The 25,748-nt window shown below is 41.1% G+C and overlaps 1 protein-coding gene across 1 annotated transcript; it reads right to left on the bottom strand.

The window, feature by feature from the left end:
* Positions 1-4,193: 4,193 nt before the first annotated feature.
* SEC24A (SEC24 homolog A, COPII coat complex component) lies at positions 4,194-24,822 on the bottom strand. The gene is made up of 23 exons (XM_067005583.1): positions 24,667-24,822; positions 20,114-20,626; positions 18,789-18,956; positions 17,045-17,122; positions 16,567-16,733; positions 15,795-15,967; positions 14,210-14,312; positions 13,276-13,402; positions 12,876-12,985; positions 12,373-12,485; positions 11,389-11,507; positions 10,693-10,748; positions 10,178-10,384; positions 9,736-9,856; positions 9,022-9,180; positions 8,347-8,520; positions 7,777-7,887; positions 7,223-7,398; positions 6,942-7,079; positions 6,227-6,331; positions 5,991-6,083; positions 5,322-5,425; positions 4,194-4,953 (listed from the first exon to the last, which is right to left on the bottom strand). The coding sequence occupies exons 1-23, from the start codon at positions 24,737-24,739 to the stop codon at positions 4,839-4,841; spliced, it is 3,303 nt and encodes a 1,100-aa protein (XP_066861684.1). The 5' UTR covers positions 24,740-24,822; the 3' UTR covers positions 4,194-4,838.
* Between the last annotated feature and the right edge of the window lie 926 nt (positions 24,823-25,748).

Genomic DNA, 25,748 nt, shown 5'->3' with positions numbered 1-25,748 from the left:
AGAGCAGCGATGGCTGCGGGAGGCCTGAGGGGGCCGCGCCTCACAGCAGCCCTAGGCGGCCTCACGGGGGGGACAGGGGCAGGCCCCCGCCCCGAATTTGCCTCACGCCCTGGTTTTAGGCGAGCTGGCAAAGCCATTTTGCGTTCCGTGAGGAATATCTGCTCAGCAATGCAATATAGAAACATGCGTGAAACGTTCCTCGTCGTAAAGAGATAAAAGCATTTGCTGTATACATGAACATAAGTGCCTCTAACCACAGAAGTAGTCACCTAACACTCAGGAAGCAAAAGAACTAAGTTACCTTCATCCTTGTTCAAAAGCAGAACATCATTCACTAAGCTGAGGTCAGAGAAGCATGACACCAATTTTAAGACTGCTGTGAGACTTTCAGCACAATGTTTTAAACCAGAACATCAAAGCCGGCCTTTCACCCTAGATCTCCAGCATTCCTCACATAGAACAGCTTTGTGCATTTAGGTGTAGCTCAGTGCTATTTTTTTTCCAAGGTTTTCTATTGAAAAAGCCTCTAGTAGTGCTGTGTATCTGAATTTAGAATTTCTGTGCACACTAAACAAGAAAAAAGAATACACCCTTTATTGTAGTGCCAGGAAACAAGTGTTCACATTTACATGAAAGGAATACACAAAGTAGGAAAATCCCATGTAGGAGACTGTTAAAGATCACAGGAAGCTCCTCAAATCATATTCCCAGTGGATGTATCTGGGAATACCGCACTGTTAACACAATAAGCAGCTGAAGGGATCAAATACACAAAGCACAAACACAAGGCAACGGGGATCTCTCTAGGATTCCAGAATTACCATAAAACAGGGAGCATCTTCAGATCTTTCTAGCCAGGTACAATTGTTATATTTACGTACAATAAAGAAGTCCATCACACATCTACTTGTGTGACAAAGTGATAAAACTGGGCCACAGTATCTTCCCTCTTAGCTGAACATTCAAATAGTAAGCATGCATAGCATTGTCAGAAGTACCTGAAAGCCAAACCCAATGAAGGCAGTAGCATGGATTCTTTCTATCAGTACAACTAATTACCTTCACCGTCCTTGACACTCACTGAAAGATTTACACTCCTTAACTCACAGGGACTGTAACACAGGGACTCCAACCAGAAGCAGGACTCATCTTCAAGATGCTGTACTTGCACTTCCAAAGACCAGCAGTTGGGAGTTGGACACTGAGCCACAGCTGGAGCATTGAATTCAGCAGCAGAACAGGCTGTTACATTCATCGGGGAAAATGTAGTGCTGACAAGTCCAATCAGTAATACATCTAAGATACTAAGTGATTTAGAGAATGATAGAATTCTGTATTCAAAAATTTAAGTACAGAAGTCAAAGAACCAGGCTCATGCATTACCTTATATATGATGAACCAGAAGCAGTGATGAGAGCTCATAAAAAAAATTGGCAAGCGTAAGATGGAATGACTCTTACAAAAAGGTGTTGAAAGAGGACGTTAAATGAAGATTTAAGATTACCTATAATAAAATTAATCACCATCTTGGGAACACTGCTGAAGGCAGGCTAAATTCCAACCATCAATGTCACTGGCTTGAGACCAACTTCCAGCCAGATGGCAGGGTACAAATATGCTGGAGTACGGTACAGATGTGGGCTTACTGGAATAACAAACCCCAAGATAGTACTAAACAATAATGCTGACTGACAGAGATGCTCTGGGAGGACAAAAAGAGGCCAATGACAGAAGGAAAGTTTTGTTCAACTGAAACTAATTTTCCTGAAACTTCCCTCTCAGTTTGTATCACTAATGTTAAAGTTTTAGCTAAAAGTATAATATATCTCTTGCTAATACATGCTATTTATCTTGATTGATCAAATACAGTATTTTATTTTTATTTATAAGAAAGGACTGATGGACTTGCATGAGTTCTTTCAATTAATTTTATTGAGTAGCCAAATCTGATAAATTAGCACAGATAAAATAAGCATTTGCATGTGTTACAAATGACTTTTTACAGGAATAAAACAGTGAAAATTACAAACTGTAAAAAGGAGGACAAGTAAATCCTGTCTCAAATTCAAAATGGGGAAGATTTATAACTTCATACTGAAGATCAAATGTCCTAGTTCAGAAAGCAAAGATTTAATATTACAATATTATACACTACTTTACAAAATTAAATTTACTGTAAGGATTACATCCATAATAGTAAACAGAAGCTTAAAATCACATTTAATGGTCCCTTACTTAATAGCCATTTTGCATCTTTGATTAAATTCTGTTAAGAAATTAAATCTAAATAAAAGTGAATCATTCTAGTTATTGCAAAACAATCTATGTGGACTTAGACTCAAATATATTAAATTAAAACAATAATGAAAGCAAAGTAAAATGGATGGTAACAATGTTGGCCGAACACTAATGTGTCAAATACAGAAATAAGTTTAAAAAAAGTCCTCAACTAGAAAAATAGAATACATTTGCAGTGGTAGAGTTGTCTTGCTGAGATCTAAGTACCAGAGCCACTCCTGCCTGTTTTTGCAGTTCATCTTCAGTGTCCTTGTTTTTCAACGGTAGGTAAAAATGACACATCATAGGTAGCTTGTGTGTTCATCTGTCCTGTATTGCCCTTACAATACAGCAGGCTTTTCCCACTGCGAGGGAATAAACTAACAAAGTTCAATACAGAATTTCTTCCAAGATGAAAACAAGCGATCCACTCCAAGAGGGTTCATCCGATTCTTGTTTATAACATTTTGCTCTGTAAAACTTAGGGACCCTAATTAAAAGTTAATTGCCACAAACACTGATATCTTCAGCCATTAGTCTAGTGTACATAAAGTAATGAAGTAATCTCCAACATTTATGTTTTTTTAAAAAATTACAGGGTTATTATAGCAAAATACAGTCAGAGTAAGAAACAGACTTTGGGTAGGCTGGTAGATGCAAGGATGACTTTCAACATCCGAGCAATAACATACCCAAAATGCAAGTTTTACATGATAAACTATGCGAGCGCATAGCTTCCATTTATAAATGAAGAGACCATTTCTCCCAGGGGAAAAAAAAAGACCATACTGCCAAAACTTAAAAAAAACAACCACATCTCTCCATTCTGACTAGAAACTGTGCAATTTTCTGAAAAGCTGTTCAAGTAATATACTCCTGTTTGCTACAGAGACAGCAAACAGGGAAGCTTAAATTGGTTCTACAATAGTCTTCACACTATTTTAGACATTCTCTGAACTTTACCTTCTTGTGCTCAAGTGAAAAGACCAATTTCTCCAAAGAAATTCCTCCCCTGAAGTAAGGCAACTCCTGACAATCAAGTGTAGCTACAGCCTGTAATGGTAGCAAATGATTACCCTACAATGTCCTTTGACATTTCTATCACCAAGCGTAAGCTAACTAGCCTGGTCACAGTATGTGCTTGACCACTTATTTATAAATGTTTTACCTGTACACTTGCCCCAAGAAGTAGATTTTGCAAGAACTATATCGCCATTAAACAAAAAAGTAAAACAAGATTCTTCCATACAAATGTCTTCCATGGGCATACAGATACAGCAACTTAAATACTCTTCATGATGCTAGCTATTGATAACTCTTTTGGAGATCACTGATACGCTTTTATAAAATTATCTAAATATTTTTGTATATAAATTTTCACTTCAAGTCCAAGGCCAACTTCTGTCTGTAGCTCTGGCAGGGATCTGAGAGTACATTTAAAGCTTTTATTTGGTGCACACTGGCTTTGGACCTAGGCTCATTAGGCAGCTGCAGTAAAGAAATCTTGGAGAACTTCAAGTATGTCTCAAACCATAAAGAAATCTTTAAATACAAAATAATGTTTTTGTCTTTGGAAAAATAATTTATTTTCCAATTTTAGTGTCAGAATATTAAATGTGGTCTCAAACCACTAGGTTTGAAGTGCCATCACACAAACGCACTTCGTAAGCACACTAAATTTCAGGGGCCTAACATTCAGCTATGTAAACAAGAGCCCAAAGTCTACTAAACATATATCCTGGGACAACCTTACTTGCCATTCCCCTCCCACACCATTCACAGGCTGAAAGTAAGAAGAAAAATTTTACTGAAGAAAAACAAAGCTTGCCATCTATATGTCTACTTTTACTGCTGACTCAGCCACTGACTTTAATGTATCTCATATAGGGCTCACTCCTCCCCACTATTTTTAAAAAAAATTGAATACTGACTTATTAAAAGCTTTCACAAATTAAGCCATCTTGTCCATGTTAAGCTTACCTTGAGTCCTGTTAGCCATAATCCATTCCAAACACTGGATTCTAAGTTTCATAAAGTATTTGTTCGTTTCACAATGAACAGTTGTTTCATTGCTACTTTAAGCATTTTTAAGTTGAACATTGAGATGCTCTGATCACTGGATGCACTTATAAAGAATTTCCCTGCAAATCATGATCAGTATTGTGAGGTTTTTATATCTAGCAGCAAAAAAAAAAAAATGCAAGGAGTTACGGAAATATACATTTTGAACAACAAAGAACTCTTTATTTTACAAAATGTATTTCACCTTTTCAGTATTGCCTTTGTAAATGTACTTCATGCTGCAACTACTTACAGTAAAAACATGATTTGCAGCAAAATAAAGGTGCTCAACCAGTTCCAATAGTTTGATTTTTAAGGTATAATGTATAGTTGCACATTTGATTCTCAGATGTGGTCCTTTATTTGCTTTAGTTCGTTGAAATCACAGTGAGAACTTCTCATCGACTGCCTCAGGCCACAGATTTAATGAGGATATTATAAGCACAAGTGTTCTTTACTGCAAAATCTTTCCTTAAAGAAGTGAGCCAAAGGCTAGCGTTTCATTTATTCACTTGCTGCTGTATATGAAGGAGGAACTCATAGTATGATAAGGCTGATTCTGTTCTGTCTTCAATCATATTTTGCAGAAAACTTGATTTCAATGGGCTGTCATCCCTTCAAAATGAAAATAAACATTTGAGTGAAATAAATATTCACCAAGATCTACCAATGCATTCAGAAAGTTACAGATCAAGTGCAAGATGTGCTCAGAGCTCAAGGACTTATGAAAAGAGCCCTTGTGATTAATCCCAACAAGTACTCTTACCAGTATTAACTTCATCCGACATTAAGAAAGGCTAAACGTCACAGAAAAAGTTAATCTGTGAAAGTTATAAATCAAAGATGATTCATACCAAGTCATATCTACTGTCAAACTTGTTAGGCACAGCATGCACCATTGATAAAACTCGACTTCAGAAAGTACAGTGTATGATATCCAAATATGTACTGTAAAAGGTCTTGAAGACTGTTAAAACACTTACTTTATTATATATAGTATAGGAAAGAAAGGTCTCTGTTCTCTCAGCCAAGAAACGAAAGCTATTGTTCTGATGGATTCTGCAGTTTCAAGCTCTGGCAGATGTGTCTGAGAAGCAAAGGGTATCATTAATACATAGCAGTATACAATACCCGCAGTAAATTGAACACTTAACAAAATAGCTCAACTCTACCCTAATCAGGTGTAAAGAAACCCTGGACAGAGGAGGCATTCTGTGATGAATAGTTTTCCTGTGGTCTCCTTTTAAAGGGCTTGAAACAATCAAACGCACTGAACAGGTACCAGCAACTGCCTATCAGAATAGTAATTGCTGAGTTGTGATCAGTACTGTTTTTTCACAGAAACTGAAGAAGGTTTTCCACTAATCCCCTGTGCTTACTATTCCCAGATATTCCCAGGGTGCTCCCACTGTTCTGAGAAACTTAATTATTGCTTATAACTTAACTATTCCTACTGTGCTTTCATGGGATGATCCAGATTAAAGTTTCAGCCTAGAGAAATTCCAAGAGACATAACATTTTGTTTCCCTTGGACCTGGATTTATAGTGTGTAACAACTAGAGGGCTAATATTTCAATATAGTATTTCAATTCCCATGAAGATAACATTTTGGCTGCACTGTGCGACTGGTATACAGCAAAGCAAGCACGTACCATGTTCTGTGGTATTGAGCCATAATTTGGAACTCCAAGGACTTGGCTGATAAAGCTCTGCCCACAGTTCTTCCCAATCCACAGAAACATTACCTGAAAGATAACCAGCAGTAAGAATAACCTAAAACAAAACTACACCTCGTCGGTCTTCTACACGTTTTGAGCTCTCAGAAAGAGCACAAAGTAAATAAAAATTTGGAAAAACAAATTTAAATCACCACCACCACACAACTTACAGAGCCAGCATCCATAAGGTAAGCACCATCCCTACTCAACTTCTCCACTGACAGCTGGAGAATGGGTGGCTGAGGTATAGTTCTGTCATTTATGTTAAGAGCTCCCTAAAGGAAAAAAAAAGTACTGTTCACATCTTGATGCAGTGAAACGGGCACAAAAATAGAAGGTCAAGTAAGATTAGGCTGTCCTATGCTGAATATTGAAGCTGAATCCCTTTCCTCTAAGTTTGTTATAATTCAAGCACATAATTTAATAGTAAATCTCTTGATGTTCTATTTAGAGAGGTATACTTCAAGTTTATCTTGATCAGTATTGATGTGATTCCTGAAATTATTCAGGCTCTTAAACACACTGTTCACAGAACTACTTTGACATTTTAAAATAAAGGAAGCAACAAGGGGGAGGACGACAAAACATCTCTTATACTATCATGACATACATACAATTTATAGTGCAAGATAAGACAGGGCAGAAATTAGGAAAGAACCTTTCCCCATCCACTCATTCCCAAAGATCAGCTTCTCACCAGAATTCATCAAGCCTATCCCCAAGTAACAAAGACAAATGAAACAACTGGGAAAATGAAACAGGAAATCTGAGCTACATGGCTTTAATGCGGAAGACTTGTGAGGTTTAAAACACAAATTTATTTTCACATCATACATATCTATGGGACCAGACACAATCAGACCACATAGCAATGCAAATACTCACCTCATCTGTGAGATTATCAACTCTGTACAAACTGGGATGTGTCATAAGCATGAGGTAAACGAGGGGTTGGTTTTTCACCTGACACATGGTAAAAATGCGTTCATCTAAACGTGCGTTCGTCCCAGTTTGAAATGCTTTCTGCAAACAATCAGGCATTTAATTTGACCATTAAAGAAAAGTGAGAAACTAAATTCAACATAGTTTATTTACTTTGCACATGCTCTTTTACTTCAGGTTGACATTCCAAGCGTAGACAACTACGCTCCTCTTCCATGGCTTACCTGTTTTAAGAGTGCCAGTACATAAAGTGGGAAGAGCCGTAGCGAACTGGGGGCCATCAGACCAGGCTGTTGAATGCTTAGGACTGACGAACGGTAAGCAGATAAAGAGTCTATCACTGCGTTGACCAAAGCATCTCGAGCATCACTCAAGGTAGCAGAAACTGATCGGTCCACAGCTTAAAAAAAAAAGTATAAGGCTCAAGAAAGGGGCTTTTCCTCCTTGTGTAGTAAGTCACATAAGTTAACTTCTCATTTTAACATATACTCCCATGCAGCTTAAATTTTTACTACACTACTGTAGAAGTTAAGATAAATGATTCAGAAAAAAAGCCAAGGACCAAGGGTTTTTTTGATTTAAGTATTACCAACCAAAAGTATGATGATGCACCGGACTAAGGCCAGGTGACTACATACAACTATACTGATATTTTACCTAAGCCAAGCATTAGAAGCAGAGAGAATCGTTACTTCTAATGTAACTTCTCAGTGGATTACTGGATGATACCTCTAAAGCTTTTAGCATACATATCCAGATGAGCTCTTATAATTCTTACCCATATTGGCTAACAGCCCTGTGATAGCTTGTACATCTGCCCCCGCATAGACATCACTCAGCGTTGTCACAACAGGTAAGCACATCGTGTGGACACGAATTCTTCTTTCACCTGTACGAAAAAAACCCCACAACTTTGGTTTTTATGAAGGAACACAAGAATGCCACTGTTTATTCAGTAAATTTTGCCACACTTAAATACTTTCATTAATCGGATAATTTCCCCATAAACACTATTATTTATTATTAACACAGCTGATCTGTGTTAGACCAAATAAACAAAAAAAATATGATTCAATCCCATTTATCATACAAACAGTGAACCAGGCTGTTTTAAGTAGCTTTTAAAAACTGTTAGTTCTCAGTTTCTAGGCTAAGTCCACCTATTTGCAAGCCACAGTTAGTTTCCCAGGAAACTTCTTGGTCTGAAAGAAGCAATAACATCAACATGCAGTAACACATCACATCTACTGCCTTTTTGTGACTCCAACTGAATTACAGCTTATAAATGTACACAAAAACACTTAACTGAATATAATCAGTTTCAGCTAACACTACCTACACATCTTACCTTTACTGGATGTGTACAGAAGAGCTGACTGAAAAGAAACAACCTGCATATCAGTAAGGCTCTCTTCTACTGACATTTGCACGGCGTATCCTGCATCTGGGTTTACATTGGGTAACGAGAGCAAGTCTGTAGATCTTACGAAGAAGTTCCCATGGAAGGTATGAATGGAAAGACCTACGAGATAAGCATTATACCAAAGAATTTTTTTTTCAGTCAGATGTGAACTACAGATGTCATTTACCCATCCAACACCCCTGTTCTGTATCAGAACGTTAAGATCCTTCTGAATAAAATAAAGCATCTTCAGAAAGGTAAATATTCCAAACAGATTACTGATCTGTAGAATCCACAAAGCCTAGCAGAAGCCAGGAATTCAGAAATCAATGTAGAATAACAGCAAGTCTCTACATGATGAAAGAGCGAGCAGCCTGGCAAAAATTCCAGTCTTAGCCGTTATAAAATACAGAATTTTTACTGACACTTAAATTCCAAATACAGTCATAAAAATGGTCCAATTCCTGGTACTGAGTTTTACTTTTATAATCTTTGTCTTTTAACCATTTAGGTTTACATAAAAGCCAAAGTATTAATCATATGAATCAAAACATTCCCGAGCAACAGCAGACACTATCCCCTGCTTGCTCCTGCCCCACCCTCAAAAAAACATGTTCAAACCTTTAGTGCATCTTATCCTCATGACAGCCTCAAATCCAATTTTTCTAGTTAAATATCGTTTCAACTCCTTTTGCAATTTCTCCACTTGGACAGGGTTGTGTTTATGATGGTAAGATTGGTAGTAATAGACACTACCTGCCGAATATCTTGATATACAACCTGAAACAAAACCATACAATGGCAGAGTGAATACAGTTGTCTTTAAATATACCAGTGGAATGTGATATTACTTTTAATTATTAAACAGTTTACACCTGCAAATAGCTTTGTTACACAGTCATAGACCTGCATACAGAGACATAGACGTAATACAACTATATATTCAATTAGGTATAGAGGCATGAAATGGCCTGAAATTACAGGTACTCTGTCACTCAGAAGTCTGGTTAAATGGAGAAAAAATAATTAAGACACTAGTAAGCCTACCCTAATGGTAGGCTTAACACTGATGGCTGGAAGGCAGAAAGGAAGAAAGATTTCAACCACTTATACCAGGACCACAGAAATCCTGACTCACTAAGGGGAGAATGTGAAAACAGTTATGCTAAATCAGGAAAGACTGAAATATTGCCTTCTGTTCAGTGTCACTGCTCAAGGATGAATTTGCATCTTGACACACTAGATTTGTTCATATTCTAAATGCTAATATAGATTTTGTGTATTTGTCAAGAAGTTTAGGAGTTAGATGCCCCAAAACAACTTCATATGGCTTACCTAGAGAAGCTAAGTCAGAATATTGCCCACTAAGAAGAAATAAATCCACTGCAACCTGTTGTCCTGAGCAGTCCAAGGCTAACTTCTTGTAAAAGTCAGTTGATGGAGTCAGATGTATGTCCTGTTCACGCAAGGGAACATTATGATACACGAAGAAAATTCAGGATTCACGTATTTATCACTTGTTTTCAGTGACACCAACAATTGATTTTTCACCACTGACTTTAGTAACATCTTTTAAAGAATCAGGTCACAAATCTATATTTACAGTAGTTGTTTACCGTCCCCCTTCTCTTCACTGAAGTAGTTAAATAGTTAACCCAACAAAAGAACCAAAAAATTCACCTAGAACAGGCAATTCCATACCCACACACATGTACAGAACAGGACTGTCAGTTCTCTGAATCTTTTTTTTTTTTTTTTTTTTAAAAACTTTTCTAACCTTTGCAGTTGCTCTTTGGTTCGGTTCTTCTCTCGATTTCAGTGCTCCCATTCCCACAGATGGAAGCTGTGTCTGGAAGACAGAGATTCTACCTCCAGTGGGGGACATCAGTTTAAAGGCTGCCTGTAATGCAGGCCCGAGAGCACTCTGAGTTTCCAGGGACTTGGTAAACATTTGTGGCAAGGTCCTCAGTAGATCCTGAATAAGCTGCAATTTAGAAAATAAAATATTAAGACTAGAGTCTTAATAGCTTTTTCTTCATAGAGAAGACTTCTGAGTGTATATAAACATGTACTAATACCGCCAATATTAAGGTAGTAATAAAAAGCCCTAGCAAAAGTCAAGTATTGTTTTGTTTCAGGTTGTTAAATTTTTATGGTCAAATAGATAAATTAAAAGACTTTTTCCCCACCCCAAACTTGTCATTTAAACATAGATATTAAAGAGTATTTAGTAATCCACAAACTATCAAGCATATTATGTGAATGTCACTAGTTATTTAAGGCAATTCTTACCTCTTTATTTTCATTTAAGTTTACTAATAAGTTTTCTGGCATTGGTATAAATACATCTGGAAGAAAAAAAAAGTGTTAGGTTTTTTGTTGTTGTTGTTTGTTTAAAAAAATCTTTCCTGAATTGTGTTTGCCAATCATTACATCTATTGAAAAAATATAGTAGCAATGTGTAAATCCATTCAAAGATCGATCCACCCCCAGCATACCTGCGGCTAGAATGGCATTTTAGAATAGCAGTCAAAAGGCTTGAAGGATAAAGCCTACTGAGTAAAAATGCATAGAAGATTGTCTAGTATTCATTCCACCCTGCCCCTTAACATCAGTGAAAGGTAAATTGATAGTAAAGGCAAAAGACCATTACTAAGCATTAGTCACTAAGAATCTACCACAATTTACCAAGCATCATTATTTCAATTACAATCCTAACAGGAATTTAGATAATTGTATAAAAAACTAGAAGTTCAGAAGGCCATCTTTGTTTTTCAGAAGGCTGTCTTCATGTTTTAAGTCATGAGCAGCCACAGCATTGCTCAGACATCAGGAGCTTCAAAGGAACCCACATATATGCTACTCCTATAGCCACTACTAGAGAGATTAATGATCTGATCTAGAAACTCCCACCAGATATATGTTAAAAAGGCTGTCAAAACCAGCTGTCGTTAATAGGTACTAAACACAGAAGTTTTCTCTGCATACCTTCAATATCTGAAACTATAAGCATCTGAGGCTGAGAGAGACCTTCCTGAAGACTGTAGAAATGGATTGTGCTGTCAAATGTGATGAAGCCTATTTTTGTTCTAGTATTCCCGGGAAGCCTAAAAATCAGACATATGGTGTTCAGCAAGATGAAATTTCATTTCTACAAGCTTTTTTTTTTTTTTAATTTAAAACCACATCCACTGCACCTGTCCAACATTGTTAGCAAGTAGTTAGCTTAACAGCTATACTGCAACAGCTTGACTAAATCATTCTGGAGGAAAAAAAAGGACCTCATAGTAGAATCACCCAGCAGACATCCGAGATTTTTTTTTAAGAGGGTAATAAATGGATGAACAACACTTAAAAAGAATAACTGTGTTTGCAGACACAGCAACAGGTGTTTGTAATTTTAAGTTAAAACCTTATGTAGGAGTTCAGCATAGAAGCCCCTTCAGAAAGGAATGACACATAAGAATCCCAAAGTGAGTTATCTTTCAGCGTTTTCCAATGTTAATCAAGTCGAAAGCTGGACATCAACTCTACTATATATCAAACAAAAGTAATATAAAGATACAGAAAAGAAACAAGCTGCAAATACTAAGCCGGATTTATGTACATTCAAATAGCACATTTTAAAAATGAAAAGTTAATTAGATGCATGCATAAATTCCAGTGAATACTCATCTAAATTTCAGCTTTTAGAAGATACAATTCTAAACACATCATTAACACGATGCTTATTCCTCTTTGGGGTTGGTGAAGAAGACAGAAAAGACCCAGTCTGAGAAGTGCCTCAAAATTACCTTATATACTGGTGCAGCTGTGATAGGAAAAATGATTACAGCTTTATACTATATTTCCATACAACACTGGCCATGGCGAGCCAACACCAGGAAACTTTTCTTACAGACAGGAAGCATTAGCATGTTAACGTCTATCACAGGTTTCATAAGACCAAAAAAAGACATTCTTTTTACTTACAAGTCGAGATTGTCTAATAAGGTCTTGCAGACTGTATTCAAGTATCCTGTCTCTATTGCATTATGAGAGACATCAAATACAAAGAGGTACACAGGTGGCTGAGGTGGACGTAGCTGAACAAAGAAAAGATTGCCTTTAATTGTCGAAGTGACATTTATTAAATTGGTTTTATTCTACTGCAAGTTTAAACTCTATTAGAGCAATGTACAGATGACATAAAATTTCTAGATGCATTTCTCTTATTGGGTGATTCTATAATTGTGGTTTTCTTTCAAAAGACCCACAAACACCTACATATTCTAAATACAGAACTATGAAATCATAAATGTTTATAAATGATATCCTATCTGAAGTAATGCTCGAGTCTTCTCAGATGTACTCCTTGAAGCAGTAACTGCTATACTAAACTGGAAAGCACCCCCTATAAAAAGGTTGTGTTTTTTTTTTCCTCCCAACTTCTCTCTGGAAATAAAAACTAAGGGAGAGAATAAGTAAAACCTTACCATGTATTCAGATGGAGCCATAAACTCAATAGTAGCATTCTGGACTTCAGGTCTTTTATGAGGTTCTCCATAAACTCTTGTCACAGGGTTATACATGAATTCTTCAGGAACTGTGCAGATAAATTAATACATTATTACTTCAAACTAGTATTAGCTGTGCTACATTTTAAAACAAAAATATCAACTCTTTTGTGCCTGTTGGGCAACACTTCTTGGAAAACTATATATACTAGGTAGGAAAGCAACTTTGTCACCTGGCCTACCTTGGGAGACTGGGTCAGACTTCAGCACAACAAATGACGAACCCTAGTACTGATACAGTCAATATTACCATCTCAAAGGTCAAGGTGGGAAACGATAACTGTAACAGTTCAAAATAACGAGCGCATTTAAAACCTACCATCGTTCACTCTATAGCACAAATTGCATTTCCATCTCCTTTGGTCTAGAAAGCTGACGAAAGGGTTAATATACGTCCGGCAGGAACGACATCTCACAATAGTGCTTGAAGTGACCACTGGCAATTGCTGGAAAAGAAAAGCTTCCTATTTTAAAGCATCAACACTGCAGCCATTCAACGATGATAACAACAATCTACACTGTGCTTCCTGGTTAGCTAGCTAGTCAAAGCATACTTGTTTAAGGAACAAGTATTTCTGCATCCACACAGCACTCCTACAAAATTCCTTAATAATAATACTGGTCAGAACCTAGCTCTAATCTATTTGGCTGCAAACGTTCCCCTTTCAAGCCTCCACTGTCTTGAATTTTGCATTTATAGTGCAAGAACAAACTCGACATTCAATGCAGGGCAAAGATCCCAGGAAAAAGACAGCAATATGTATTCAGAAAATCACTTAAATTGTGAAAAATAGCAACATTTAAAAGATGCACTGCCAAATTCAAAATCTCCTAGGTATCTGTGGACAGTCAAACCCCTTTAACTTTGTTAATGCTTAACTAAATTAAGAATCAGTACTTGGTTTGGTACAGGAAATTAGTAACTACAACTGTTATGTGACAAAATACAGCTATTCAAGTAGGAGTGGTATTTACGCGAGTTGTCTTCTGTCACAGTCTGACTTCTGCACTGCCTCTAAGGTATTTTTTTATTTTTAATTTTTTTGAGGTTTAGAAAGGCAGGAGAAAAATCTCAGATAAATGACAGCAATCTGTATGGAACAGGGAAATGTCAGTTACCGAGGCAATTTTCCTAGGCCAAGATCAGCCAACACAGTTGCACTTCTTTTCTAATCCCTTTTCTGACTTCGGACAGACTTTAGTAAAGGTATAGCTGATATTTCAGCATTTAAAGTTTTAGATATTTCTCATACCGATAAGTCTTTGAAAGGATGAAGCAGGAGCCCCAAAGGAAGTTTGGCTTTATTCAGTAAGGCCTGAGTTTGAGGAATGTTGGTCAGGGTACAGCGGAACAACCTACACAGAGAATAAAGGATTATCTTCAGTGACTTTCAGGTAAGAAAATGATAATTTCAGTAGTGTATAGCATCCTTTATATTTTCCAGAGCTGGTGACATCCATCCCCAGATAAAGTATCATCTCCAACTCTGTCACGTAGTTCTGTTTTAGTCTGAGCTGGATCCACAATACATGCTTTAGTTCTTATGTTACTTTATACACCTGCTCTTTATGCAGAAAACAGTGTAATTTTAGCCACTTCAGTCAAAGTTAAGCCTAACAATGCTCAAAGTTGCACCAAACCTTTATACACAAAGCATTATTCTGGGGTAACTTTTTGAGGTGGCCTTATATACTGATCTGAACCAGCAAAGTTTAAAATAACTACAAACAACCCCATAGCTGTAACTTCAGACACTTCAGAACCCAGTGGTTTCCGCAAAGTGCAGTCATGCACAGTACTTTTGCAAATACACACGTTTTTATTTGTAATACAAGTATTTTGGTTACTTTCAATACAGAGGTCACGCGTGCTTCTGCATCCACAACCTTCTTATCTACCTCACTTCAGTGAGTTAATTCCTATTTTAAATCTTCTCAATCATACTCATTGCAAGCTATATTGCAAACTTTTTGCATTGTACTTATTTGTAACTGCCTTGCAAACATCTTATTTTTCCTCATATTTCCTACACAATTTCCTTGTACACTGTGAGGCAGGTTTAGAAAAAGCACTTAGTAGCAGCTGAGAACCCTAACAGGAGGATTATGACGGTTACGTTATCCTCTTGTTATGGAGAACAGTTACTTGAAACACGTCCCAGACTAAAATGAAAATAGCAGGTCATTCAAATTACAGTGTGTGCACCAGATAAAGAAAAGGGCAAGCTCTGCTAACCGCCTCAATCTTGGCTCCAGAGAACGGAACACAAATCAATGAAATTTTGTAAACAGCAAATAGGTGCTTAACTGATGGAATTATCTAATTAATCGCATACAACTATTTTTAGATTCTAACAAAAAGCAACGGCAAGTGGAGACACGTGATCTCATAACACCTGCAGTAGAACATACCTGGTTTATTAAAGCTATGGTACACATTCAAATACCACGTTTTGACAATCTCTTAAGGCATTAGAAATCATTTCCTAAATGACTTTTCTAAGGGATGCATGTGTGGCTTTCTTACTTAAAAAAGGAATGTTGCTCAAAATTGAATCAATGGCATTGGTTATAGTCTGACATCAGGAATTAATGGACTGTTTCAGGACTACGAAGTCAACAGCTAATAAGCAGATGATATCAATGAGCTGAAAAGGGTAATTAATATTCTACACTGTCTTCCTCACTTCAAAATTTAATCCACTTACCACCTTTATCTTAAGACACTGAAGCCCATTTTCAATGCTTTACACTCACAAAAATAAGGAAATATTTTTGAAAGTTATGTTTACAACTAGGAATTTATTTTGATGAATTATAGCAAACTGATAATCTTACTCTGGATTACAATTGAGCTTCTGGATATCTTCATGCAAGTTTGGGACAGGAGCCTGTAAGATGGTTGTAGGAAGAATATTTCTTTCTTGAAGAAGATTCACAGGTCTTAATCCTTCTTGCTGTAGGCTCAGGGAACCCATAGATGCAGTTAAGTGATTAGTGCCTAGGGGAGGCTAGAGTCAAACAAAATTTCACAATTAGCATTGATTATTTGGATGAAACCCAGTTCATTTAAAAAGCAAACATATCTACCTTTCATTTTCTGTACACATTAACTGCAATTGTATTAAAACGGTATATTTAGAAATAGTACTTGTTACATAAACTTGGACTTTAGCATGTAACATACTGGAGGTAAAAAATAACCTATTTGCTACAAAACCCTTGAAATACAGAGGCCCAGCTGGCAAAAACATCAGTCGTTTGCTTTGAAAGTTCAGGAAAAAAAATACTTCAGCTAACAATAGCGACCTGAGGGAAGAAAAGCACGCCCAAAGCAGCTGAAAATTTTAGAAGATAAATATTCTGAGCAGATTTAATAATAAGACACTATAGAAAGAGCTGGCACAATTTTTCCAGACTGGTGTCAAGTTGACAACAAAAGCATTAATTTCTGGATACATCTATCATCGTGAACAAGTGGCACAGAGAACAGGGAACTACAGAAGCAGAACCCCATTGACACACAACACAGACTGCTGCATTATTATTATTATTTTTAAATTCCAAGTGCATTGGGGTAGTAGTGAGAAAAAAAATACAAAATCTTTACCTGGTGGAAATGTTTTGATCCATCTGGATATTGCAAAGCAGATGCTTGCATTCCTGGTGCTCCAGGTGGTGAAGTATTTTGGTAGCCTGGTGGCAAGGCAGGGTAAGAATAGCCAACATTTCTGTTCATCTTAAGATTCGGGGGTGCAGGAGAAGGATGTGGGGTTGCTAGAAGTAGAGAAGACAAATATTTAAGATGAATTGAAGAAGTGCAGCTTGGTCAAAGCATTATCACATCAGGAGGGCTTTTTGTTGTTTAACTTTTAAGTGTGAACCATTGACAAGTGTGGTCAATTTCACAAAATGTTAGCTGCTCTACAATACTTGCATGCATATAGTCTGTCAATGCTTCAAATATATTTACTTTCAAGACAGACATTGAACGAAGTATGTCTGTACATAAATGCCTAAGCTTCTATCTTTCCTAAACTCTTAAAAATGTTATGTAATGGTAAGCATTTTTAATTCCAAAATCTTACCCATGAGGCCACCTCCTTCTATTGCATCATAGCTATTTTGGACCGCGGACCCATCGCTAGCAGCAGATGTAGCATCACCTGTTAAAAAGGTCACATTTTAAAATTTAACTAGTTACTAAGAAGTTGTAATGAGGTAAATGAAAAGCAATTCTCTTTGCAGGATGAATATGGAGATCAGCGTAGTTTGGATTTACACTGTCTCAAGACAAAACTTAATTATAAATATATATCTTAGCTATTTCTCTCATGCACTTCCCCTGCTGAAATGACCTCTAAGGACATTCATGAAAACCCACAAACTTTTTGAAGGAAAACAAAGTCTACATTTCTGGTTGAATGATCTGTTCAGATTACTTTAAATTAGGTATACTCCATAAATTCCAAGCTAATAGGCAGTAAAGCATGTCAGGGGACTCGTCATTCTCATCAGAGGAAGGGTCTGTGTGCCAGCTGCAGTTTTCAAAGCATCTCAGAATGTAGGTACAGAGCTCCCTGAAATATTTTTTCCACCAAAATCACATGGAAACATCAAACTCCCTTCGCTTATACACTTTGTCCAGTCCTGTTTACCAAACACCAACAGTTCTGATATGCTCACATACCAGTCAAGATACAAATTCCACTTGAGATAAGAAAAACCTTGAAATTGAGAGTCCTCCCAAAGGACAACTTATTCTAAGCTTGCTATGTCTAAACATACAAAACCAAATATCAATTCTTACAGGGAAGGAGGTACTCGATTTACATTATATTATCATTAAAATCTTCAAAGATGACCCAGTGGAAGGAACCTACTACATTATCAACAAGTAAGAAACAGTCAAACTTGCTTCAAACTAAAAATTTCTCTCTCCAGAGCCCTGAAAACATCTCATTTCTGTACTACGAAGGGAGACTTTCTAAGCAAAAGCAGTTTCTAATGCCTTTTGTATGTTCAAAACTAAGCTAAATCTGAACATACTATTCTTGCACTCAATACAGCTACCACATACAAGAAACTGTCAATCTGAACATGCAAGGTACCAACAGTTTTGACAGAACAAAGTACCATATATATATGTAAAAATAAAACTGCCAACTACCACATCATCCCATTTAACACGAGCTCTAAGTGCTACACAACTGCAGGTCTGTTTGATACAGAGCTCTGATGAGTTCTTAAACAATGGCATATTTGTGCAGGCCCCACAGGAGACAGAGAAAATCAGATATGTCTTCAACAGCTGACAGCCTTCACAGCCTCTAGTAAGTACCTTCAGAGAAGGAAGGAATCCAAAATATGTTTCACTGATTTCACACAGAAAGAAAAAGCAAGGTACACTCATGTAAAACAGGCAACAACTTGCAGGGTTCACATTTAAGCTTTCCCTGCAGAATAAAATGATACAGGAATTAATACACAGAATATATTCTCCGCAGCAGTCAGGTATGCAGAGAAATCAGAACTTCCAGATCTTAGAACACCAAAAAGAAAAAAAAAACATGACCACTGTGTGAGACACTGACATGTCAAACAGCACCTAATAAACTAAAAATAATGAACACTTGGAAATGTATTTAACAACTACCAACAAGAATTATTTTGTTCTTTCCAGGTCCTTGCATGCTCCTTCCAGACAAAGCATTAACGTGCTGTATTAGCATAAGCTTTATTTCTCTAACAGAAGCAGAGTACTTGACTTGGTTGCACATCACAGCAAGTTGTAATGTCCAAGATCAACAAAAAGAGTAACTCATTTCTTACCGTCTTGATTTGCAGCTGAGTTTAGCAGAGACTGTGTGTTAGGTGGTCCCGCTGTCAGCGTTGATGGCCTAATTAAAGGTGGACCGCCAACCGGTGGGGGTCCTAAAGGTGGCCTTGGGGGAGGGTGGAGAGGAGTTAAAGGCTGAGTCACTGGTGGAGGTGCAGATCCTGTAAAGAGATTCATTTTTAGTTGAACCCCACTGAAAAAGTCACAGAAGACTTTTCTTACGAAACCATATTGATCAAACACATTCCTCCTATTCAAGTGATAAGCAGCATCAGACAAATCCTAATACATGTAGAAGGTTTAACAACTTCAAGTTGTTTCTGTCACACTGGGTTCCTGTAGCTGTTATTCAGGATGTTATTTATTTGTTATGTTATGCTATTTACCTCTTTCAGTTATTTATTACAATTCTTGGTAAGAATTTTAAGAGGCACAGAAAGCATCCTCGTTTCAACTATGAATCCTGGACTTCATAAAGTTATAGTACAGCCCCACATCAGACAGAGTATATAGTGTACCAGAAGAGTCTAAAACAGATTCCTCCAGACAGGATGCTCATCTTCGACAAGCTGATACAAGACAGTAACATACGGGTTGTGTCTGAGAGAGGCTGCCCGAGGCTGGGCATGCAGCTGGCAGACCCTTGTTCTAAGGATGAGCGCCAGCAGCAAAATGAGCTAAATCCCTTTTAAAAGTGATCGTTGTTCTACAAAAACTTTACCGGGAAATTGCTCAGGAGGATTCACCATTGAACGTGTACAAGAATTCTATTCCATATGCCCCTTTCCAAAGTTTCTCATTTACCATTTTCATAACGAACTCCAGAGTACTAATTGCTTATTCCAATCAACTGTAATAAAATCACGCCAGCATAAAACGAAGAACTAGAATCAAGAGTAATGTCTAATGGAGCTAAAAGCATTTCATAAGAAAAAAGATTTGCTTTAACATTTTTCAACTGTGAAGTCCGGAAGCTCTCACTTGACTGAAGCACACAAATGCTTCAAACACCCCAAGGAATGGCAAAGGCCACGGAAACATTACCCACACATAGCTTCCCAAAACACCAAGCCGCTGCTAAGGAGTTACCTGCTTCAGCCACCCGAGCAAAATGAAATTTTCCACACTGAATTTCCCTTTCTAATCCAAAGAAGTTACCCCAAATTTTGTGATGTGCGTTTTCTCAGATCATCTGTTTTGACAATCTGGTACCCATGAGCAAAAGGCTGCCATAGAGTGAAGTCTGTATACTTTTTTCTTAAAAACGATACAGAAAAGTTGGCGCTGGCAGCCAGTTAAAAAAAAAATATATGGTTACCTGGCTTCATAAAGCTGTTGTGAAGCGAGGGACCTCCCGGAGAAGCAGCATACTGATAACTTCCTGGAGGATTTGTATTTCCTGATAACGAGGGCGATGGCTGAGCTGACCCTGTCCCCATCCCGGGAGCCAAGTGGCTTGGCGGCGTCCCGGCCGGGTGACTCACAGCGCTCTGGCTGTACTGCCAGTTTGAAAGCATCGGGGGGCCAGCACCGGGAGGAAAGCTACCAGCAGATGATATAGCAGCTGAGTTTTGCAACGCAGGCGGCGGCACTTGAGGTACAGGACCCGTTTGCTGCACTGGTGACCCAGAGAGAGGTGCCACTGGCGGTCTGTTGAGAGTCTGCCCAGGCCCTTGGTAACTGTTGAACTGAGAGACATTCTGGGAGCCGCTGTAGTTGTACTGTCCAGAAGGCTGATGCGGAGGAACCTTCGGATGCGAGTACGATCCTGGAACTGCAGGGTTGTATCCCTGGGCATCTGAAGAATGCATCATCTGATTTTGAACAGGACCTAGGAGAAAAAAAGCTTTGAAAGGTCAGTGTCGTGTATTGCTGCTGAAAATAAAACATGTTCCTGGGACTCTCCTTCCCGAGGATGTTATTAATCTCCACATTAGAGAAGTCGTTTTTGTTTTTAAAAAAACAATCAGGTAGAAGTGATGGAAGTAGTACTACACGGGCAACGAACTTGATAGCATTTTGCTATCAACACTTAGATCTTTTAGTGTTTTGTTTTTACAGTAGCCTCCCAACCACACAGCTCACTAAGCGCTCCAGTGCCTGAGCAAACTCCACCCTCCCGGACCGAAACGCACACAACGATGCTATTTCCATCTCCAGCAACACCCAAACGCCAGCCGAGCGAGGAGGAGGGCACTGCCACGCGGCTGGCAGGAGCACAGGCGCGCCGGCTGGGAGCAGGAGCCGCCCTCACCTAACAGCTCGGCTCCACTTGAGGCTTGACACCAACTTCAACTTTAGCTTACGGCAAAGACACGAGCAGCCAATTTCAGCATAAGTCACCCTGCTATTTCTCAAGTGACAGAGTTAATCCATAAAGGTTCTGCAGCTAAATTTAGCAGGAGGACTACTCCTGCACATACGGCTCGCATCAACAGCCAGCTGGCCAAGAACACGGAACGAAGAGCAATTTATCACGGAATAATTCACCGATCGAGAAAATAAACTCGATAGGCTGATGGTGCTCCTTATGTGTTTGTTGGGTGGTAGAGCTGAACTCGGTATTAATCAGCTGGAAAAAACAAACAAGGTTAATAAAACAGTAAATGGCACTGGAATGGCTTCATCAGATTTCCACATCCACGGTTATACTCCTGAAATCAAAAGAGATCGTCCTTATGGCTTAGTCTTATGATTCTTTTACTCCCAACCCCATCCTACTTTCCAGGATTAATTTCCAGTTAAGTTTCTGGAAAATAAAATGTTGAACCCAGAAAAACAAAAGCATTTCATTTTCCAGACCAGAACCCCCTGCAAGATTCAACACTTATATTTTCAAAAGCACGCCGCAGAGATGAGCACGCGGAATTACATTTCACATACAAGTGCTGCAAATAGCTGCCACCGGAATGAAATCCCACAATTTCATTTAGCAATAAAATAAAGGCAGCTGGTTTCTGAGCTACCGAAACATTCTGGTTAAACCTCAAAAGGGGAGAAGTTCACATTTCCAAGTGAAAATAACTCGGAACTCAGCACGCACACAACAAAATAAGCTAAGCAAGGAACACTGAAGTACCTCGTTAGGGCAAATACTGGGAGTGCCGTTCAGCTCAGCATTCCCTAGAAAGCCTCAGGCTGCAGCTGACAGACAGCTGTCACCCACTGAACACTGCCTGCTCGGCCAAGGTGGTAGCCCTGCAGTGCTCCTGACCTCGCCCTGCCTCTGTTATTTGTGCCTACGAAGTACACAGCGTAAGATTCTGTACCCATTAATCATAACACACTGCCTGCCTTTCAGTTAGGAAACCCGGTTATAGCCCACCATCCCGACAAAGCTGCTCATAAATCGCAGTAATTAATAATCCTCCAAAACCAAGGGTGTCGAAACCAAAAGCTTGCAAACATGAGAATTCCTACGGTTATGACTCACCTCTGAAAACCGCCCCGCAGCGTGTCAGGTGGGCTTTCGGCAACTGACTTACCAAGTGAATTGTAAATTCAATTTGCCAGCCCTACAAGTGACTAAGGTTTCTTATGTAAGAACCGTATCACATGTATATTGATATAACGTTACACTAAATGGTACACAAGGTATAGAGCAAATACAGATTAATTGTGTAACTTGGTAATTCACCTTGGGGCACGACTCCGTAGCCCAGCCAGGAATCATTTTTATGGTACTTTGTGCTGTGATGAGTTAGATTTTTAAAGCAATCTTCCAAATTTCAACTTGTTTTTATTTTTTAAAAGTCAGAAGCCCAATGAAAAGCCTCGATAGCCTTCGCACAATTCACGCTTTCAAGGCAGGCCTGCGTAAAGCTGCCAACAAAACCAAAGCAACAGCTCTGAGGGGCGTTAACCCTTCTCAAAGGCCTTCACGGTTGCACAAAGACTTCTCAGAACTTGCTTTTTGCTGCTGTCAGGTGCCCGTCTTGACCTGACCCCTTTAGGGAGGCCCGGCAGGCAGCACGCAGGCTCTCCAGCTTCCCCGTAGGCTGCTGCTCCTTTCCTGCGAGCAGGAATTCGGCGCGGACTGAAAAGCAAGGTCACCTGCACAACAGCAAAGCCACCGAGCTCGGGACACCACGGACAGGAGCTAGCAACAAGAGCGAGGCCACCTCCTTAGCAGCACGAGACACCTTTATGTACCTAAGGCTGTTTAAAATTTCTAAGAGATGAGGGATGGCACTGGAATACTTATGCCAGCTGCTCAGTGGTTTTTGGAAATGAGGGATCAAAACATCATCGTGGGAGGCTACGATTCAAGCCACGTTCTCTGCCACGCCGAATTTCAGTGCCACCTGCTCCCCGTGCCCAGGACGCCGCTTTCACCCATCGCAACCTCCCCAGGGGGTACAAGGACACGCGCTCCCGGGGGCCGAGCTGGATTCCAGCCGAGCCGGGCGGCAGGAGGCCACCAGCACCCGCTGCAGCCGAGCCCGCCCGCTGCTCCCAAAGTGGCTCGTGGCCTCGGAGCGCCGCGCCATCACGCGAGGCGAGCGAACAGTTCTCTCCGAGCGCGTTTCTCCTCCTTGTTTACACTCCGCATCTGCCGGCCCAGGAGCAAATCAGCGAGTACTGCTCCTATTAAAACCCGCGTGAAGAGAGGCAGGTTGTCACCAGGCAACCCGCTGCTCGCTGCCCAGCCATTTCCAGGTCGGCAGCGTGCGGCGCCGCTGCTGCCTCGGCCGGGCACACGCGCAGGGCGCTGGGGAGTCGGTTACCTGTGGGCGGCGAGGGGAGCAACGCATCGGGAGGAGAGCTGGCGGCTGGATTACCATTTGTCGTTCTGCTGACAGCTCTCTTTCCTCACGGGCCGTTACAAATAACCGTAACGGCACCCTCGGTACGCTCTCGATCGCTTTTAGGCAACGTTATTTTTCCTGTAATAGCCGAGGATCGCAGCGCCTTCCCGACAGCGCTAAGGACGGCCCACACTCGAATAACCCCGTTTATTCAACGGGCCAGCAACCCGTGCCCTCTCTCAAGCACACCGTGACTGCTGGTTCATTTTATTACCCTTTATTTGCGTAACTCTAGGTTTCAGGCCTTCGGTTTTCAGACACCTGACAGCCTGATGTCTCTCCTCCTCCGGCCACCTCCCAGAACTTCCACTGGGCACTTGAGCCAACTACAGCCAAACCGGCTGAAATAAAGCGATGCCAGCGTGTAACTCATCCCGCTCGAGCACTCCATGAGCCAACGTTCCTCTTGTACGCTCCCTGCTTCAACCACAAGCTCAAGAGAATGAGGACTCTTTTCAGCCCGCATTTATCTGCTTCCCACACTGCTGACCCTACAAGCAACCATGCAGCCGTATAACGCCATGCTGTGAGTGATTTTTGAGAAGTTATAAACACGCTGCCAAAGAAGGAGAGGGAAGGCGAGCCAACCCATTTAATTACTCGTACACAAGGCATAAAAACCGAAGGATCTGGTTATAACTGCCCTGCTCACGGGGCGCCACGAGTACCGAAAAGGAGAAGCACGGAATTAGGGAACGAAGAAATTAGGGAACGGGGCAGGGGGGTGCTGCGGGAAGGCGAGGGGCTGGGAAAGGCTTCCGGCAGCCCACACCGCCACGGACACGGCCCGGGCCCGCCCCGTGCCTTGCTTCCCGGTTCTCAAGGTCCCGCCGGGAGCTGCCCGGTCTCACCCCGGTGCCTCGCTCCCACCGGGGGGGGGTGGTCCCGGGGAGCGCAGCCAGGCCCCCCGGGCCCTCACAGGCCGCGGTACCACGGCCTGGCCCGCGCGGCTCCGTCACGGATTTGGGTACAAAACCCCCCAAAACACGCAAAACGAAAGCGGCCCACACCGCCTGCCCCGGGGCACCGGGACGCTCCCCCCACCCCGGTCCCGGTAGCTCACCGTTGCTGTAGGGCTGCCGCCCGGCACCGCCCTGAGCTCGGCAGGCAGCGGCGGGCCCCGCGGGCTGGGCCATGGCTGCGCCCGGGCCCGGCTCGGTTCCGCTCGGCTCCGCGGCGCCAGGGGCGGGGCCGCGCCGCACCGGAACTACCGGGGCCGCCCGCCCGGCGCACGCGCGCTGCGTACACGTGGCACTTCCGGGCAGCGCCGCGCTGCGGCAGGGGGGAGGCGCCGGGGGGGGGGTTAAGGAGGGCGGCGGGGGGGCGGGGGGCACCCACGGGTGGGGTGCTCCGCGGCCTCCTTCCTCAGCGCCCTGGGTGCCACAGGGCCTCTGCCCGCCAGGGTTGGAGCTGGAAGTGAGGGGGCTGTGGGACGGAGGCCTCGTGTAGAGAAATGCCGTGGTTAGCCCCAAATACCCTGCCCCCAACGTAGCGAAATGAGGCTGTTTAGCCCCAAACGTAGCGAAATGCCGCGGTTAGCCCCAAATACAGTGAAGTGCCTCATGGTTAGCCCCAAACGTAGTGAGATGGTACGGTTAGCCCCAAAATACTGCGAAATGACGCCGTTGGCCTTGCGTGTAACAAAATGGCGCGGCTGGCCTCAAATGCGGTCAGAGGCCGCTGTTCTCCTTGGTGCGTGACCCAGCCGACCTCACAGCCCATACACGTATGGGGCCCTTACAACCACAGCCCTACATGGAGCCTGCCCGCACAGAGGACGCCATTTATGTCGCTTCCAACACATTGCCTTGGCGAGCTGTTTCGGGATGCTGGCCCAGCACAAAACACGCATGGCGGCATCCCCAGGGCAGAGGCGAGAGCTCCGGGCCTGGCACCGTGCTGTCCCGCACCCACAGAATCGCAAAATCGTCTAGGTTGGAAGAGACCTCCAAGATCACCCAGTCCAACCTCTGACCTAACACTCCCAAGTCCTCCACTAAACCGTATCGCTAAGCTCTACATCTACACGTCTTCTAAAGACCTCCAGGGATGGTGACTCAACCACGAGCAGCTCCTCTGCACCCACAGCCAAACAGAATCATAGAAACGAGGCCCACGGCCCTAAAATGTGCCCCAACACCACGC

Source organism: Anser cygnoides, chromosome 14, assembly GCF_040182565.1.
Source record: "Anser cygnoides isolate HZ-2024a breed goose chromosome 14, Taihu_goose_T2T_genome, whole genome shotgun sequence".
Classification (NCBI taxonomy): Eukaryota; Metazoa; Chordata; class Aves; order Anseriformes; family Anatidae; genus Anser; species Anser cygnoides.
The sequence above is the reverse complement of the archived record's forward strand: the minus strand, read 5'-3'. Positions and strand labels throughout refer to the sequence as shown.